We start from the raw sequence: 19,678 nt of genomic DNA on the forward strand, positions 1-19,678 counted from the left end.
ACTTTTTTTTGGTGACCATGCTGTATGAACTGCTTTACCAGTTCATCAACCATCCATTGCCTGATAAACGACAAACTTACTCGCTAATTGAAGTATTTTATTTTTTTCTCTGAAGATATCTCTAATTCTTCACAAATTCGTTATAATAAACTATTTAATTTATTCAATAGAAATTTCAAAAAACAAACTAATAATAGTTTGAAACCAGTAATACTAGTTTTAAAATTTACTTTACATAATTTTATCTATAAATCTATTGACACGTATTGAAGTTTAGTTATTAAAATTATTACGATATTTTAAAATTGATGAAATAAATTGTTTTAGCCAACCAGACTTTATAGTGGTCAGGGAGCTGACCCTACATCAGTGTTCGAATCCCGGACAAGGTATTATCTGTATTATCTGTCCTTACTGTGGAAATAATGTGATTCCACCTAATATGATGCCCCTGAAAGAGTAGTCAACAAATCTGTCTCGGGTGGGCAGTGGGAAATAAAACATTTTCTTACGGGATACTATTAATTTTTTAGCATAGGGTGACATTCGTTGGATACTTTAAATTTTTGATGGTTAACATTCACTGCATGTCTAATTCACGTTATATATACTAGACTCGCGTATGCAAGTCTGTTACTCAAACAACATGAGTCATTCAGAATTAAGCTACCAAATAAAATTTGACAGTTGCTTATGTATCATCTACCATGGAACTTTGCTGTAAAAATCTGAACGTCTAATGGATGGCCCATGCTGTAAAGGCTGCTGTACCAGGTCACCAGCAGTCCCTTGCCTGATAAACGATAAATGACAAACATTTACATGTTTATTAAAGCACTTTATTTTATTTTCTAAAAGATATCTCTAATTCTTCACAAATTCATTATAATAAACTATTTAATTTATTCAATAGAAATTTCTAAGTGTCGTTCAGTGGTACCAATTATTGCTCGAGAATCGTCTAATAAGCCATTGGATACTTGCAAGTGACGTCACGGGTGGGTAAATCGTGGCTTTCATTAATGCCACGATTCAATAGCCGATCGGGTTCGACACACACAGGTGACGTAGATTGCAGGTATTGAATTATATCTGATCCGAAAATTAATTAGTGTGACAATAAATAAAGTCTAATAGCTGTAACATTAACGCGCCATGCACAACTACTTGAATGGCATTTTTCTTCTAGAGATTCAAGCACCCAATAGAACTCAATTTAATTTCAGATCTTCTGTAGCATTTCTTGAAAGTACCTTATTATTGTCATTAGCACATCCAGTTCTAGTCGCCTAAGCAGAGCCGGGCACCTACATGTTGATTTGAAGCTAAACTTTATTCACAATGATGCTCCCACTAATCATAATCTTCATCTTGTTTCATGGATTTATAGTTTTGGATAATTATGATATACTATTAAGAAAATTTAAGTTTACTAATTAATTTATTAAATTTAATTCTTATAATTATTAAATTTCTATTACATTGGAAATGCGTTATTTGCAAAATTGAAGTAACTCCTATATCCGGGCCTTAAAAACCTTATGACTAATTAACCACTGTGCATAAATTAGGTTGCACTAGATCGGTTGACCCTCAGTAGCTAAATCAATAGTTTTCCCCGTTGATGCTTGTTGCTATAAACAACCATGGAGGCATGGAAGATTTGTAATAAGAGTGATTTTTCCAAATGAACCTATAAATGGTTCAGGATGGTAAAATGATCGTAAAAATGGCTTTGGCTGAAGTGGTTAAAATGGTTGAGACAAAGAACGTAAAAAGAAGAATCTGCTCTTCGAATACGTAACTAAAGTTGGGGACTGCTCGGTGTGGTACACTATACCATTAAAACAACTTATAAGGTGAGCAGTATACTCAGATTTAGCGAGCAATCATGTGTACTAAGATCCAGCGCATGCGCATAAGAAGTAAAGTGGCAGTCAGGAGGTAGGTCACCAGCGAACGGGTTGTTGGACAACTGAACATGTATGGTTGGGTACGCTGCCTCCCAATATAAACCACCGTTTTATTCTTTCTTTCTATGCCAAAATGTGTTATCAGATTTAATTGACATAGATGGTATAAATGTATTCCCAAAGAAATATCTAAATTAATAGTGTAAAAATAGAGAATAAACTAACAAAAAACAAAAATCTTTGCACCCCAACCTCAGTAGGGATTGGGGGAGGAGAGGCAAACTCGTTTCAAGAACATCTGCTGTTCCCCTAACTGTTATTTATGTACCAGGACCGCACCTAGGGGGACTGGTTTACTATGGAAGTGCTAGACGTCTTGCCCTTTGTATATTATTCTTTGGTTGAGACCTACTTAAGGATGTCCTTCTTTATTTTTCAGAAACTGTGGAGATCATGATAAGCGCCATGCCAGCTGTGGCTGTCCGGCGGGAGCGGAAGAAACAGCGGGCCAAGGCAGCTAGTCGCCAAGGCAGCCTATCCTCCCTCCCTTCGCCTTCCACTCGATCATCTAGCCTCCTCTCCTCTCCCACCTCCGCGCCGGGCAGCTATTACAACTATTTCAACAATCAAAACAGTCAACGTCGGCGAGCGTCGGCACCTGCTACACCACAGACGACGACGACAACAATCCAGCCACCTTCGAGACGACCGAGTGCCAGCGGTGTCTCCACCATCTCGAGCGCAGCCAGCAATTATGTGAGCGCACTTCACAAAGTGCGTGAAAGGCAGCTCGAGACGCAGCGTGAGAGGGCGCGATTTCTCGTGTACACTGGCTCCGTTCTTCTGGCCAGCGGCGCCGTCCTCATCATCATCGGACTGGTTGCTCAGGCTTCCTATGCTCAGACTGTTGGTCTTCTGTTCCTTTGCCTGGGCACTGCCTTCTGTCTGGCGCGTGTATTTTGCCTTGTGCAGCGAGAGGAGCTGCCTCTGGTCAAGCGTGCCAGAACAGTCTCCGGCCAGTCCATTTACCTGCCATCGTCTGCACACCAGAGTGCGGCCTCAACACCGGACGATTCCTCCACCACTTCTTCCTACTACTTCTCGGCACTGCACAGACAACAACCTCTTTCGCCGGATGCTGCCCCTCCGCCGCTGCAACCACCCCCGCCTGTGGTGGTGCCTGGGGTGCATGGGGCGAGCCACAGAAGCAACCCTTCCAGTTTACTGACGCCGATGAGTCTTAACAGCATTCCAGAAATGCAGGTTTTGATCACCGATGACAGTCAAAGGTACTAAAAATTCTCTTTTTTGCGCGCAGATGGGCTGCTCAATCAATCATTCACGGTGACCGTCTCAGCGCATAATCGAAACAAAGGGCCGAAGAAGTGACGTCATTAGTTTAATTCTGCGCTTAAGCAGATGCGCTGAGACCTTGCCGTTAGTGACCACTGTGAACTTACCCTAAGGCAAATCAAGTAAGTTGAATTATGCTTGCGAATCAAGTAAAATTGCCGACCGTCTGAATCACTTGGTTTATGGAGATTTTCAGTCATTATCTCATACATAATACATAATTCGGGAGTATAATGAAATAAGAAAAGGGTAATACGAATTTTTGGTACTAACATCTCGGAAAGTACTGAATTTGGTGCTGCATTTGTCAGAGCAGTAGGCTAATATTGTGATATATTGTTTCGATAGCATAATTCAAGCGTTTTTTTCTTACATTGAATATAGCTCATCACGTGATAATGTGCGTGAGTTACGTGAAAATACACGTGAAAACATGCATGCACATGTGAGATCTCTTCATTTTTGGAAAGAATAACATCACTCTGGTTCAACATAGAATAACGTAAATACAGATTAATTAACGTAATTTCAATGTATAATATAAGAATCTCGAATTAATCCAACAATATTCGGAAGGTTTAAAAAAAATTATTTTATAGTGCTTCGTAGTCTCTGAGAGTGCAGCTCATCTGCCCCTCCCCCTCCCCAACGATATTTCATGAGAAGAAGTGACAAAAGAAGAGATGCTTTCAGTATTAATAATACTATTATTTTGTACCAACGGAGGTACCGAGTTTATTTAAGGGTCTTTCTTGGTTTGATAAGATTTTTTTTTGGTTAGGATCTTTAACCAATACACCCACAAAGCTAAATCAAAAAGCCTCAATTATTTCAAGTCCAAATCCTTTTCAATCAACAATGGTTATTCTATCTAAAGAAAATATATGTATATATTTTTTGCAATTTAGAATCGTTTGACATACATTTAAAGATAGAGATCCAATTTTTAAGGATATCAAGAGCAATTAATATATTTATTTCAGATATCATTACTCAAAATTAAGATTAAAATCGAATTTTTAAAAAAATATTATTTGAAACTTTAGTTATAAAAAATTAATTAAATTTTTGTACTTCAGAACATTTTGTAGTGCTGTTCACACATCAATGTTTCTTTTCGATATGAAATAATAATAATAATAATATAAAAGTAAACTAAGAACCCCAAATCGTATTTAATCAGAGCGATTTGAATGAAGTGAAGCCGGCTATGAAAAGAATCGTTCACTACATAGACACTCTAATTTTTATTTAATGATTATGTTACCGTGAAGAACTGAACTCAAGAGAATGTCGACTTTCACCGGTGAATGTCAACAATCACATAGTCGCTTTGGTGTATGTCCGAAATATTTGTTATATCTGATTTGATATTAATTTATTCGTTGATATTATAACACTTATGCGATATTTTAATATCTGTTGAGGATAGAGTTGGAGAAACATCAGTGTTCAGAGTACCAGGCAAATGCATACTGGACAGTGGTACTAAACCTTAAAATTAAAAAAAAAATAAAAAAACATCAGTGTAGGGTAAACCGAACAGTGGCACTTAAGTATATATTTTGGACATTTAATATTCACCGGTGGAAGTCAACAACCACCCATTTCTGTCCTTCACAGTAACAATTATAAAAGTCACAGAAAGCTGTCCACATATTTATATTGTTACCATTTTTTTTTATCTCACTAATAATCTTTTAGGGATCTCATCAAACTACTTTCAATAAGTTATTTTTTATCTTCTCGATAATACCGTCATTCATAATTTAGCACATTTCAATGCACTTTATTAATCTAATTAAAAATTTCAGTTATGATAAATCCCAGATAAAGTTAATTGTAAATTTATGCTACGTTATTTTAAAAAAAAACTCTATAAACGGAGAGATTCCCGGTAAAACTGAAAAAGTCTAAATATCGTTGGACACAACCACGAATATCTAAAGCTTAATATACATTAGGATTCGAAAGAAACTAGTCAGCGAATTGTCAGATATGACTAGGGCAGTGGCTCGTATTTAAAATGAAATACTGCAGAGAGAAAAAATGTCGGGTATAATGGCCTTTAACCTTAAAACGACGTTGTAGAGAATACCGGACAATGGCTCTTAACCTTAAATAACAGCGCATGGAATACTGGGCAATAGCCATTAACTTTGGAAAATAACACCATTGTAGGGTAAACCGAGGTACTATGTCCGAGAAATGGCTCTTATCCTTGAAAAAGAAGTTCAGTGTAGAGGATACCGGGCAATGTCACACGCTTGAAGGTTTATCCAATATGAACAAGATGTTTTCTCCCTATATTACTTAAATTTATCCTATTCCTTTCAAACGGCAGTAATTGCCATTAACAATTGCTTCCGAAGGACGCGACGCACTGCAACCATATTGTAGACACGCAAACAAGTGTACATTAAGAGCTTCTTTTTTAATTTTATGAAATATGTCAAGGAAATGGAGTAGGAGAAATAGCTATACTTTTTTTATATATGTATTAGCGTATCTGAAGAACGTTTGTGGAAAAAATTGGTATCGAAATTAAGTCTCTTTCGATCATCGATCCCAAACCTTTTAAAGCAAAAACGATGTAATTTACATGCATGAACAGACTTCTCGGCTTTTGAGTACCAAAGCAAATAAAATCTAATAAAAATTTTCCAACATTCTAACGATTATTTACTGCAAAAAATAAAGTGTACGTTTCCCTGCTTTTAAGGTGAAGCCCCTCGATGGACTTTTGCCCAATTCAAAGTGCCTGAAGCATGTATACAAAGTAAATAAAGTTTAGTGGGAAGCAAAATATAATTGACTTAATATTAAAAAAAATAAATAAACAAAAAAAGAAAATGAATATTGTTCTTTCGTTAAATGAAAGGTACAAACATAGTAATTTTTCATTAAATGTGGATGTGATTCCGCTTTACAGGAGTAGAGGATATATTGAGGGGAATACCGCTGTTAGCATTGCTTCTTCAAAATAATATCTCTCTTCTTTTAATAAGTTCTATTTTCGTAGAAAAATACACATTCTATTTATTTTTAGCACATTTGTCTGTCACGTATGATCAAATCAATCTTCGTGGATGATGACACTATTTATTGTTTGCTAACAACAAAAATAATCAATGTTATTTGTGTTATGTGATTGAACTATGTCTTATTATTCCTCTTTTGCAGATGACTCATATGTAATTGCACTTGTTTGAAATGTTCTATTTGTAAAAGCAATTGGAGACATCTCAACGCTATTTTGATTTTGAGTCGGATTGCATAGTTGGGGATGGTTCTTACTGCCTACGATTTGTTCGCCTCGAATGCGAATAAGAACATGATTGGAACGTTTTTAGCGATAAAAATATTTCACCAATCTTCGAATGCGATTTTTACTCATCTAGTGAGAACGGCGAGTAAATAAAATGGGCAAGTTCTGTAGCACCAGAAAGAGTGGAATGCGTTTCGAATTTTATCAACTTTCAAGTTGTGAGCATTTACTCGACTTCAGAAGTTTTGAGACAATCCAGATCCTTGTTTTCTAGTGACATCATCATTTTTTCGTTGGTAAAATATTGTTTTTTTTTCTTTAAATTTTAAAATAACTCTGCAAAAAAAACTGTTACAATTTGCATTAAAATTTTTAAATAATAATACTCAAATCCTAATTTTCAGAAACTTAAGAGCATTTCCGCAACACTGGTTAAACCAATCAAACTTACTTGTGCCAATCAGTAGCCGATCTCACTGCATCCGATTTCTCTTGAAGCTCGCACTAATGTTTAGATTTATTCAAGAAGAACTGCGCTAATCAGATGCAGAGAGAAGGATTCTCAGATTTTCATTTTTCTAACTTACATTTACCTGAATTTTTAGTTTGATGAAAAAGTTACAGTAAAAATACTGCATAATATTTTCCATTTAAAAAAAAAGTTTGTTATTAAAACATGTTATAGATACTCTAAATTATTTGTTAATATAAAAATAGTGTAAAGAGGAATTATTACGATCACTGCTTTTCAGACGAATTAAACTCTTTTTTAACTTTTTACGAACGGCAACAGTTTAGATAAATCGTAACGCATTCTATAGGCTCTGTGCAACAGGACTTGCGCAATAAAATTAAAAGATTTTGTATAAGATTGAGTCATCTGCAAAAGGCAGAAAAGTTGTATTTGTTTTGAAAACTGCGGATCATTTTGAACGCAGTGTTGCATAAAAACTAAACATATTCAAAGCGTATTTATTTATATATATTTCTTTATTTATGCTTCTTTAAAAAAGATAGTGAAAAAAAAGTGCTAAGTATTTTTCAATATAATTCTACTACTATAATAATTCTACTACTACTAGAAACATTGTTATTACTAACAATGATTTTATAAAATAAATCTAATGCATAAAACAAACATTTCCTGAGGTTCTATGTTGAAAGACAAGACCATTTTTGACTGAAACATTCTAAAGTGTTTATTGTTTTCAAAGATTCAAAATATTTGATTGTTATCGAGTTTTTAGAAATAGTGATTTAAAGTTATCAACTATTTTTTTTCGTCCAGGATCACGTTTTTTTTAAAATTATTTATTTTAAATGAAGCTAAAAATGTTTCCCTGTCATTAATCATTTCCTACTTCTTTTAGTTCGTTTGTCACATTTATTCTGCACATCCTACATATAGTTTGCAAAGATATAATGTAATAGATGATATGGTATTCAAAATAATAAATATTGGAAAATATTATCTATCAATAGCCTACCTAGACTTTTAGATAGAGTGCTATTTATGACTATACAAAGTTTGATATTAACTATAATTAGCAGTCTCGGTTTCCTTTTTGAATAACTGCCATTTAACTTTCTCGGAAACAATCCATTTTAAATGCCTTTGACCAGGAAAATCGCCACCATTTTACTTGTGGCTGCCGTTTTTCTGCATTATTCCCCAATGGGCCGACTACGATTATAGAATCTTAAATATAGAATAAGATGTGATGATTAAGGCACTGAACAGTCTTTGTGAAGGACCGAAGTTGAAACCTTGGAGGCGACTTGATGCCTACCCAACTTTAGATCTATGAATACCAACCAGTTTTAAACTTAAAGACGACAGTCCTTAATGCTAACCACATTGCTGCCATCATAGCGTTGGTCGCGAAATTGTGGAGCCTTAACGATTATGATTCCCTTGGCCGACAACTAGCTGTTGTACTTTATTTATTTTTTTATGGATAAACAACAGTTATTATAGTACTAACAGCATCGTTTATTACCACATATGACCATAAAATCTACTTGCCTTGCTTGCATTTTTTACCAAGTGAAAGCCGTTTTAGAATAAATTTAGTTAACTTTTCTTTGTTCATTCATTCTATGGAAAGTTCTTTCATTAATTATATTCTTATGTAGGGTAAGTCTAAATTGTTTTAGAGATGATAGTGTCCATCTCGACGAGTAATATTTAATGTAGAATATAGGATCGCAACCCACCTAGAGTGGCGGAAAGTCACGTGGTAGGGCCTACTCGCTCTTTTATGAACAGCTTTTTTTCATCAGGAGGTACATGAAGTCATAACAGTATAAGACGCCGGTGGACTTTGTTGTAAATCTTGATTAGCAAAAACAAAACTAACACAACACTAGGAATCTTCGAAAAAGTGTGCCTCTTTTTTCTTTGCTGAAGGGCCATTCGACTACATGCAAACCTGATTGGTTAAATATATTCTCTCGCAAGAAACTTCCCATTCTGGTTCTCCTTTTCACCTGACGACGACAAAGCATGCAGTGAGAACAGTCACTGAAATGTGTGGCAGCATTATGGCCAAAATTTGAAGCGCTTGCTGTGATTTTTTAGCAATAAATCAGATCGTGCAACTTTCGATATCATTCATTGCTTTTCCTACACTGTTGTAAGTTCAAATTAAAATTCTTATTCTTCTCTTCACTGCCTTACAGACATGGAACACCACCTTTTGTTCCAGGGTCATTATTACTCGTCTAGATGTGTACTATCCCCCCTTCTATTTCGTAAAAAAACAATTTAGACTCACTCTGTATATGAATTAGAACTTGACTAATATGGTAAACAATAGGTATAATTTCGTTATTTGCTGTTAAGTTCGTGGTATCGAATTGAAATAATTTTTTCTCGAGAACACGTGTGATGGTATCGGATCATGTCACAGAAAGTTCTAATCTTTTCATGCCTCTTCTCTTAGACGTGCATATCGACATATGAAAAGAAATTCATTCCAATTTGAGCGAGGAGAATATTATCAGTCCCTCCTCGTGTGTGGCTGTGAGCATAAATTACAAACGAACTAAAGAAAGCCTTTTGTTTTTAAACTGATGGCGCCAGTCTTGATTCTTCACAGATCGACATAATTGATTGGGTGACAAATATGTGGATAAACACTAATTGTAAATAAATAAGAACACACATCTGTTAACAGTTCAAGAAGAAGCTTTTTCTCTAGATTTTTTTAGAGGGGAGCTTTTTGATTCCGTAGAGATAGAATAGACATTTAGGAAAATAATGTCTGACAGTTCATCTTGTAGAATTTTTCAAAGACGTTTTAAGCTGTGTAAAGATGAGCTACGTACTCTCTCTCACTAAATCAGAGGAAGAATTCAAAAAGAATGTGTACATTTGAGAATTTTATTTAAATAAATACATAAAGAGAAAAGAATTTGTTAAAAGTTCGTAAAAAAGTTACCGAAGTTGGTAAAAAAGTAAAAACAGCGGAAATAGTAATTCTATAAGTTATTGTTTCCAACAAATCTAAAAAAATGAATCCATCATAGAGTGATTCAAAAATTAGTTGTAGTGAGTGCTCGACGAATTGAAGCGTTTATTGAAAAACAAGTTCTTTCATTTATTTTTCGAAATTTTTTTAAAACAATTTTGGGACAAAATTTCCTTGTTTGAAATCAATACCGGTGTAAAATAATCATGGTAGAAAACTTTTACGAGTTAGGTTTGATATTTTCTTCATACAATAAAACAAAACAGAAAAAAAATGTATTAAACGAGGAAATATTCAATACTTTAATCGCACATCATTCCCCACTTTATTTATTTATTTATTTATTTTTATTATTATTTATATTAGCATACTATTATTTCCCTTTAAGGTCTTCAATTAATGTTGAAATCCTTTGATCTGTTCATGGAATCGCCTAAAACTGAGGATCGTTCGTAAGAGAAATTCATCGAAAACATCTGTTAATTATTCAATTTATTTTTTATTGCATTTATAAAATGAGGAATCTCATTTCATGGAAGTAAAGAGAATACAAAATATATTGAAACTTCTCATTTAACGTTTCCTTAAAAATTCAAGATGCCATTATAATTTTTAGTGGGGTATAATTTCGCGAGAGAAATATTTTCATACAAAAATCTTTTTATAATCATTTTTCATTCAGTTTCAAAATCCAAACAAAATTTTCAAATTTAACTAAAACTACCATACAAAAAACCTCTGTACATCGCGTGATATACGATACTACAGAAAAGAATGTTTTAAATTTCACTTGTCTGCAAATGAAACTTGAATCAGAATTTTCAAACTGTGCCAGTTGTAAGATTCACCCTTCTGTTAAATAAAATCTTTCAACAAACAACTGGGGGAAGTAAAAAAAAAAAAGAATTCATTTTTAAAATCACCACTTGTTTTTTTCGAAAGATGATGAATAATACCAGCAGGATCAACAATTTTTAGCTGAAATTTCTGCTGAAGGTTTTCTTCTTCAAGAGACGCTGTTTTTAATACCCCTTCCGCTGTATCCACTGATCTCTATTACGTATCAGAATTGCTCATACGTAACTGATGCTGATGCGCATCTGAATTGCTGATGCGTGACTGCTTCAAATTTGTAGCCGGTGTTGGCAAGAAATAAGAGCGAGATGGTTACCCGAAACTCTAAGCACTTCCGAACAATTGTTCGCCCATGATTCTAACGAAGTCGAAAATATATTTCTTATATTAAAATAATGTATACCATAATTTTGAATTGTGCAAAGATACTTACTATACCATTTTATTTTATTTTATAACCGTCGTTGAACAGCCGACCCAACTTCATGGGTTTACGACTACTAACGTTCAACTCCGTAGCCTTGTAATTTTGAACTAATCCAGAAGACAAGGAAACTCCTGGATCAATACCCCCAGAGGTATTGATTTGTTGTGGAAACATGCAGGACTTTGTGACTCGACAGATTTAACGTGCATCAGTCACCATTTACTACACGGGGAGTCTTCGGCCGGCGAGGATCGAACCCACGACCTTTTGGACTTGATCCCAGCGCCCTACCGACCAGGCTATCCCGGCCTCCCTTACTATACCATTTTATTTTATTTTATAACCGTCGTTGAACAGCCGACCCAATTTCATGGGTTTACGACTACTAATGTTCAAGCCCTTTGTGCAAACCGCCGACCGCATTTAAACTCGAAAAATATTAAATAATGCCATAGGAATTCATCTCCTGAAAAGGTCTATGTTAAAATAGGAACATTGTAATTCTTTCGAAAGCGCTAAAGTTCTATTTATTAAAATNCGGCGAGGATCGAACCCACGACCTCTTGGATATGGGCCCAGCGCCCTACCGACCAGGCTATCCCGGCCCTTCTTACTATACCATTGTAAAAATTATCACAACATTGTCTGTAAATTGTAAAATAATTAAGAACGATTTGCTAGTTTTGAAATAAGTCAGAATGCAATCACTCCCGTTAACTTTAAAGATGTTTTTTAGTTTGAAATAATGATATTAAGCGAAACACACGTTCTTTTTGTCAGTTTTGTGAGTTTGTGATAGTTTTTCATGGCTGTTAGATTTAAGTTCTGTCCATCTCCAATCTAACGCCTTCTATACTCACAATAAAAAATGGCGCAACATGTGAATAAAGACGAAGAGTCAAAGTTCTGTGAAAATGAAGAACGCTCAATTGTGATTTAATGTTTTTAATTCTTGAAAAGTTATTCCAACCCTGCATTGTTTGAACTCATCAAAATTTGAAAGAGAAAAAAGTGAGAATTCATTGACTATATGGCTCTGATATCACATAAAATAACTTTTATTTATTTATGCGAATTTTCATAATTGCTATTTATGAGCTTTAGTCACTCCCTCTATGCTCATTCCGAAAACGGCGCAAACTGGCAATAGGAAGAAAAGCCACAGTTTTGTATACATCAAAAGCGTTTTATGAAATAATTTTTAAATATTTAAAAAGCTACTCCAACGCTACTTTATCTAGGCTCATAAAAATTTGCTAACATTGGGAACTATTCATTGATTTTGATAATTTTTATCTAAACTCTGATGCAAGTTTAGAAAAAACTATTATCCCTATGTAGAGAGCCGGTTTGCATCAAAGTGCATGCTAAATGGATGCGAAACTCTAAGAGCGAATGAATATCAACATCGCCAACTCTTGAAATGACGTAACACGACCTTCATTTTGCTTATAAAAAATACACGAATAAAATTTCTATCCGACGAATTTAACTTTTAAAAACTTTTATATTTTGAAAGCATAATATTTTGAAAGCATCTGATAGCTAAATAAAATGGAATCATATGCAATTGCGGATAACTACTTAAATCCTATACAGCAATGGCCTTTTCTTAACTTGCAACGGAGTATAGGTGGTTAAGTGTAGCTGGATTGGCGATTTTTGAAAAAATTAATAACTTTTAGAATATTTGAGTTATTTGCCCGTTCGTAAATCCGTAAATTATAGCTTAAAATTATAGCTTTGCCTCAAATGTATGGAACATGAAATGTGGTTTTTTATTTATTTTCCTAAGCGGAAAAGCTTCGAAAAGCACCTTTAAAAGTACTGCCTATATTAATGGATGTGCATTGGTCAGTTACACTGTTGCTTTTAAAAGGAATTGTAATAAGGAGATGTTTGGTGGCCTTGACTTTTAACATAAGTTGTTGGAAGAAAAAATAGAGATTTGTCTGGAGGAAAACATTAAAAAGATTTAGAAAAAAAAAATTTTTTTTGAGGAAAATTTTAAAAATAATTCAGATTTCTCGTTACAAATACTTGTACTTTTCCCCAAAAAAGTAAGGACAAAAATTTAAAAAAATTAAATTTAAAAAGTAACGAAGTACAAGTAAAAGTACGTACTTTTTACTTTTACTTTCGATACAAGAAACGGAAGTAAAAGTATTGCCTTGTAGGGTGAGAAAACCAGTTACCATCAGCACTCTATAGAGATCAGTGGCTTACAAGGACCGAGAAAAGGCGATGAGCTTATCTTTGCAGGCAAAGACAAGTCAAATTTGTAAAGCAATAATTTCATTTCTGTTGGAACGTTGACTGCAGTGAGAATCTCAAGCAGATATTATACATGCATATATACATATATATATTGTATTTTCATCACCTTTATATAACTATACGGAAAAACACACACACTTTAATCACCAAGTAGAGACACACATACTGAAAGGGGTTTTTCTTCTCTTACTTTTATTAAATTTATAATTCAACGTGCGCAGAATGTTTTCCCACCTTCAGTTTTCGCAGTGATTGCAAAATTCAAAGCATCAATCAATGGACGACCCATTATATAAGAAAAGTTTCTTTTTATTTTTTCATTTGGACGACGAAGCTCAAGTATTCGATAAAATCATACCATATCCTGTCTAATTTAAACTATGCTACCTCAATAATGCTGTTTTTGGAGAGGATGTCCTCTAATAGACATTTCTTATGCTTGTAAAATTAACTTTTATCAGGACTCTTAAGGCCTCCCACAACCACCTATTGACGCATGCCCGTTCATGTTATATCCTATAAAAAAATATCGTAGTATAATGCTCCTTGCAAAAATTTATCAAATTTTTATTTCCCCGTCCTTGCAACCTCAGAACGGTCATCAACTCCTATCTTTTAACACGCTGCATAGGGAATAAAGGTAGGGAGTTTGCAGTTGACAACAGTACAGATTTCGTACTTTCAAACTGCATCTAATCATATTTTACTGATACAGGAAAAAACTTGCTTGCGGGAGGCCTCAGGAAGATATCATTTGGAGACTATTTCTACTATAATAAAATAAAACACGGACAATTTCGAAGAAGAAGATTAATTTCTGAATTCCATAATAGTAATTATCCAGAATTATGGAGCTATTTTAATTGTTTATTTTTTAGCCGTTTTAAACAAGATTTTTATCAGTTTATCTGAAATAAACTACAGAACTCATTATTGTTGTACTTTTTGTAATGTGCATCAGTTAAAGGTTTGAACTTTTTATTTCTGTCCATAATCAATAAGTCAAATGAATTGTTTGTGCCCTCCTCTGATTCTATGCAAATGTGGACCACAACAAAAGTATCGAAGTGGCGTCGTCCAAATGAACTGACTCCCTTAACGACACACTGAGTCAAAAAAATAATTGTAGTCGACAGGAGCTATTCAAAGATCTGTAAATAACTCCCCCTTCCCATCCCTGTGCTGCGTGAAGACATGTATATTTTGGTGTGCCGAATACCCATGTTTCTATATGGATGTATACATTGTTATGTTTGGAAGTGTTTATTGTTCTTTAGTTTGACGCCCATTCTTTGTTGGTGACACCTATATAAAGTTTGTGTTGAAGAAAAAAAAATAAAAACGAACGAAACATGAATTTATCTTTAATGCATATTTTCCCTGAGAAAATTAATGGCTGAAAACTGAATTTCTTAAATTAAAATGTCCGTCATAAAGAACAGCAAACATGAAACTTAAATCATTTTTGTAAAAGCGAATATTTCAGTGTCTACATGTTACTGTAGAGGCAAAGTGGGATGCCATCATTGTATGCAGTGACAAAAACTCCTTAGGCATTTGTTGAGAATCACGGAAAAATAATTGACACATTTTATTTATTATTATTATATATTTGCTTTTTTTTCCCTTTAAAAAATTGAGTCGATAAACAAAAAAAAATAATTTTTTTTTAAAATTTCGCTCATCTATATTTTACGAACCTCAAATTTTACTTGAAATGGTTTATTTAGTTTCCTTTTATGAAATACAATTACATATATATATATATATATATATATGGCTCCAAGAATTTCTATAAATTAATACTAATAAATCTTAATCATACTAATCAATAGAATGAAATAATCACAGTTTATAATTTGAAGTTTTTGTCATTGTATACAATGCCTAAGTATTTTCAGAAATGTTTAATCGTTTCTTACTTTACCGTTCGATATTTCTGCATTGTACATTAAATACCAGATTTCTTATTTTGCCTGCAATATATATACATGATTATATCTTTATTTTGTAATAATAACCTATTGCATTAAAAACTGAAAAGAAATTATATTAAGTCATTCATCTATCAGTGTACAATTTACAATGATCTTCATTACTTATTATTATATTATTATTATTATGCATCCTAATCAGAATCTATGTAAACAAACGTACTTAGAATTTTAAATAATTACTGCAGAACTATTATTGTCACAATTCTACAACTAGCAGTGCTTTGGCAGCATTAAGTTATTTTATATTTTTATGCTCTTAAATTTATTTGAATAATATTTTATTTACTACATAATTTGTTTGTACACCCTTTCGCTATAATCAATTTTAATCCTTAATTCATAAACGTTCGTTCCCCTGATTACGCAAAATATGTAAATTGTGTTCATTTTCATTTCAGAAAACTAATGATTGAATCATCAATTTTTGTTTGTCTGAGAATTGTGACTGTCCGACTATTACGAGAACTCCTTCCAGAGACTTGAGCAATGGTGGTTTCTGTTTGAGTCACTTCGAGTAGAGGCGTGATGTTACCCGTTTCACTCTGATTTAGGTCGGGAGAGTTATGTCATAAGAGCCATTACTCTTGTTTCCATAGCAGCAGTGAGCCTCTGACTTCAGTTGTGAGGAGTTCTCCTGATAGTTAGATAGTATCTAATCATGATAGTGCTTGATTCATAAACATGATAGTGCATGTTTATGAATCTAGTGTTAATAACTTCGAAATAAAAAAGCAGCCTTGGAGTACAATATTTTGTCGTGATTCATATTGAATTCTTTGATTCAGTTAAGTTACAACTCATTTTAGTTATTCCTTTTCTCAGGGCATTGGATGTTTTGATGAACGCAGAGATAGCTTATTGAAAATTATTTGCACTCTTGAAGTTTCATTTTAGTGAAAAATGCAAAATGGTAATTTTGGTGCTATAATATATTGCATATTATTATAGGTTTAGATTGCATTGAATTAAAATTTTGACTTTCTTAATTTCTCTCTGACTACACAAATATTGTAAATGATCATTGAGTAGCAATAGTGACTAGAAGAAAAAAAACTCTAGTTGTGCTTATTAGGGATTGTATTTCATTTTAATGTAGAGTTCATTTTTTTGCAAGAAATGTATATTTTGTAGTAGAAAAGTATTCAGTTGTTCCTGGAAAAGGGGGAGGGGGGAGAAGAAGAAGGAATCAAGTGTATCATATATATTTTATTGATAATGTGTGTTTCGCAGAAATGAAAGATTGGAAAATTATTTTAACAGAAAAAAGTTGATTCTTTAATGTTAATAAAAAAAATTCTGTTAGATGATGTTTCAAGTGTTAGAGTTTATTTCTTTAATGTCCAAAATGTTCATTACTGTTGCTAGAAATAAATTTACTGTTTTTATATGTCTGTGTTCATTTTCTTTACTTTTTACATCACATTTCCGTACATCACATAGACATACATCAGCGAGGAAAAATGTAACTTAAATGCAGTGGTCAGAAGTGGCGCACAACAAGTAGTGAAACTACTGTAGTCGCTATTTTTTCGTAGTTTCTAGCGTAGTGTGCTACTTTAAAAAAAAAGTAGTGTAGTGAGTAGTGAGACACAAAAAAAAAGCAGTCGTTTGTAGTGATTCCTGACAACTACTTTTAACATTAGTGCAGTAAAATATAGCTTTTCCGACCACTGCTTAAATGCTTAAGAAAGCAATTAACTATTTTTAAATTACAGAGAAAGTTGACCACATGCAATGTTTTGTTTTTGTGCTCAATTAAGGTAAATTGTTAACCTATAGCGGTAAATAAGTTATTGTTTTTACATATTTCCAATATGTTATTAATCAAAATACAGAAAAATGTAATTAAATAAGTTTTCAGACTTTAAAATTTTATTTTGCAAAAATCACATGGATGGTTGACTGAATGTAAACAATAACAAGCTTTCTAAAACCGGGGGAAAATTTAGAAAACTTCCGGTGTATCCCTCCGCTTATATTACGCTTACAGGCTTAAAATTTTAGGTAGTTTTATTATTGTAATTTGTGATTAAAGTTTCGCGTTATTTTACCATTCATAAGAGTTTCCTGTAATTTACAAATTCTAACTGGTTGTGAACCTAGAAACAGATGTAAGACAATAATTATTAAAATATAAATAAAGTGTAAGGTTTGCCATATGTTTTGAGTGCTATCCCTTATTTAGTTATATTGGTGTAAAATATTTTTTTGGGGGTGGCATCATGCTTGCGAAGCCTTCCGAATTCATTTACTGCTTGTTTCATGGAAATTTAAATTTAAATAATGCGTTATATTGTAAACAATATTAGTATAATAATATTGAATGGCACGCTTTTTCAAGTTAAGGCGCAAAAATCAATCGGAAGTAGTAACTTGGAAGTTTTACAACGAATTTTAACACCTAGCGCCTCATGTGCTTAGCTTTACACGGCCAACCATCCATTAAACTGAAGAAGAAAAAAAATATATGTAATAACAGGGAAACATCTCTGTTATCATTGGTGTATTCATACTAATAAATGCAGTCAAAACCGTAATAAGTTATCAAAAGGTTTATTAAAAGATATGCTGGTGGTTATAACAGTTCACATCCGCCCTCGCCAAGGGAGGGGGTGTGGACGTAACTCCGGATGGTTCCTACAAATATTTTGTGGAACACGTTATTCAGCAAGAGACATGCGAAAACAATCGCTCTCACATTAAATACTACAGATATTGGTGTACTTAGGTCCCAGTCGCACATGCCTTTGTAACTCTACGCACTATGGAAAATCATTTAATGCTTCCTAATATGGAAGTGAAAGAGAAACAAGATTCTAAAAATAACTCCTCCTTTCAAATATAAATCTAATTATTATTCAATGGTATGTTTTCAGCCTTGAATTCCTAAAATAGAATAGCTCTACTCTTACTCTTTAAAAAAGACATTTTATGAAACCGAAAGAGTTTTAATTCTTTTATTAATACAAAAGTATTTATTATTTTTGTATTACTTCCCCCCCCCCAAAAAAAATTAATTGGTAAGCCAAAAAAATATTTAGAAAACTTTAAATTTTTAAACTTTAGGTTGGTACGACTGTTCCTTTTCCTTACTACAAATGACATCTTTTCAATTATGAGAAGAAAAAATATTATTTACAATAACAAAAATATGAAAACATTATTATGCAATTTATCTGTTTAGTCAATTAAACAGAAAGAAAAATGAAACATGTTTATATAACTAATCTACTAAAATTTTCACCAATTTTTCACACAAAAATATTCAAAATTTTTATGCAAATGAACTGGACAACAAGTGATTTAATCAGAATTTAAGATTCTGTGTGGTTAAATGGTTATTTACTTGATGAAATACAACTATTCTACTATAATTTTCAAAACTTTTTCACACAAAAATATACAAAACTTTTATGCAAATTAACTGGACACTATTCATGATTTAATTTCAACATTTGTGGGTTGTGATACTTCCTGAGCTTTGATACATGTACTTTTTCAAAATTTTGCTTACTTAAATTTCTTTTTATTTATTTTGTAATCAGTTTCTTGGTCATTCGTTCTTTTTCCTATTTTTCCTTTTATTTTTTGTTTTTGTTACCCTTTACATATTTTTTCGACGATATTAACCTGATAATGAACGCATACATTACCTAGATCTATCTTCGAATCATTTGAACTTTTTGGACATCCTTTCTTTCTATTCTTTCGATGTTTACTTTTACTGAAACATCCTTCAAATTCATTTTTTCGATGCTTATTTTTTTTGAAACAGCATTAACTTTTCTTTTTTCGATGTTTACTTTTTTTGAAACATCTTTTTCATCATTTTTAACCTTAACATATTGAGAATTCTGCTGTCTAATGTGCAAAGATAAGTTGTCACTTTTAGAATTAGCAGAGATGATCAGTCTCTTACCAAATAGAGTAACAACTGGCCCGACACAATCAATAAACAAACAAAAATCCCTGCAAGTCTACAACCCTACTAAAGCATATGGTAAATCAGTATCAAGTATAAAAACTTAACTGAGTTAAAAATTTCGCCTATCGTAATAAGGGAAACTCGCAAATTTTGTTAAGTGTTAACTGTCCTTTTGTTTGGGTAACATTTA

General features: G+C 33.0%; 1 protein-coding gene across 1 annotated transcript in view; it reads left to right on the top strand.

The window, feature by feature from the left end:
- The window catches only part of LOC107451458 (uncharacterized), a 54,355-nt gene extending 37,405 nt beyond the window's left edge, over window positions 1–16,950 (top strand). The window contains exon 2 of the mRNA XM_016067554.4: window positions 2,353–16,950. Coding sequence (XP_015923040.2) covers window positions 2,367–3,209 — 843 coding nt within the window. The 5' untranslated portion in view covers window positions 2,353–2,366 and the 3' untranslated portion in view covers window positions 3,210–16,950. The remainder of the gene's footprint in view (window positions 1–2,352) is intronic.
- The last annotated feature ends 2,728 nt before the right edge of the window (window positions 16,951–19,678 follow it).

The sequence above is a fragment of the Parasteatoda tepidariorum genome, chromosome 5 (genome assembly GCF_043381705.1).
Source record: "Parasteatoda tepidariorum isolate YZ-2023 chromosome 5, CAS_Ptep_4.0, whole genome shotgun sequence".
NCBI lineage: Eukaryota > Metazoa > Arthropoda > Arachnida > Araneae > Theridiidae > Parasteatoda > Parasteatoda tepidariorum.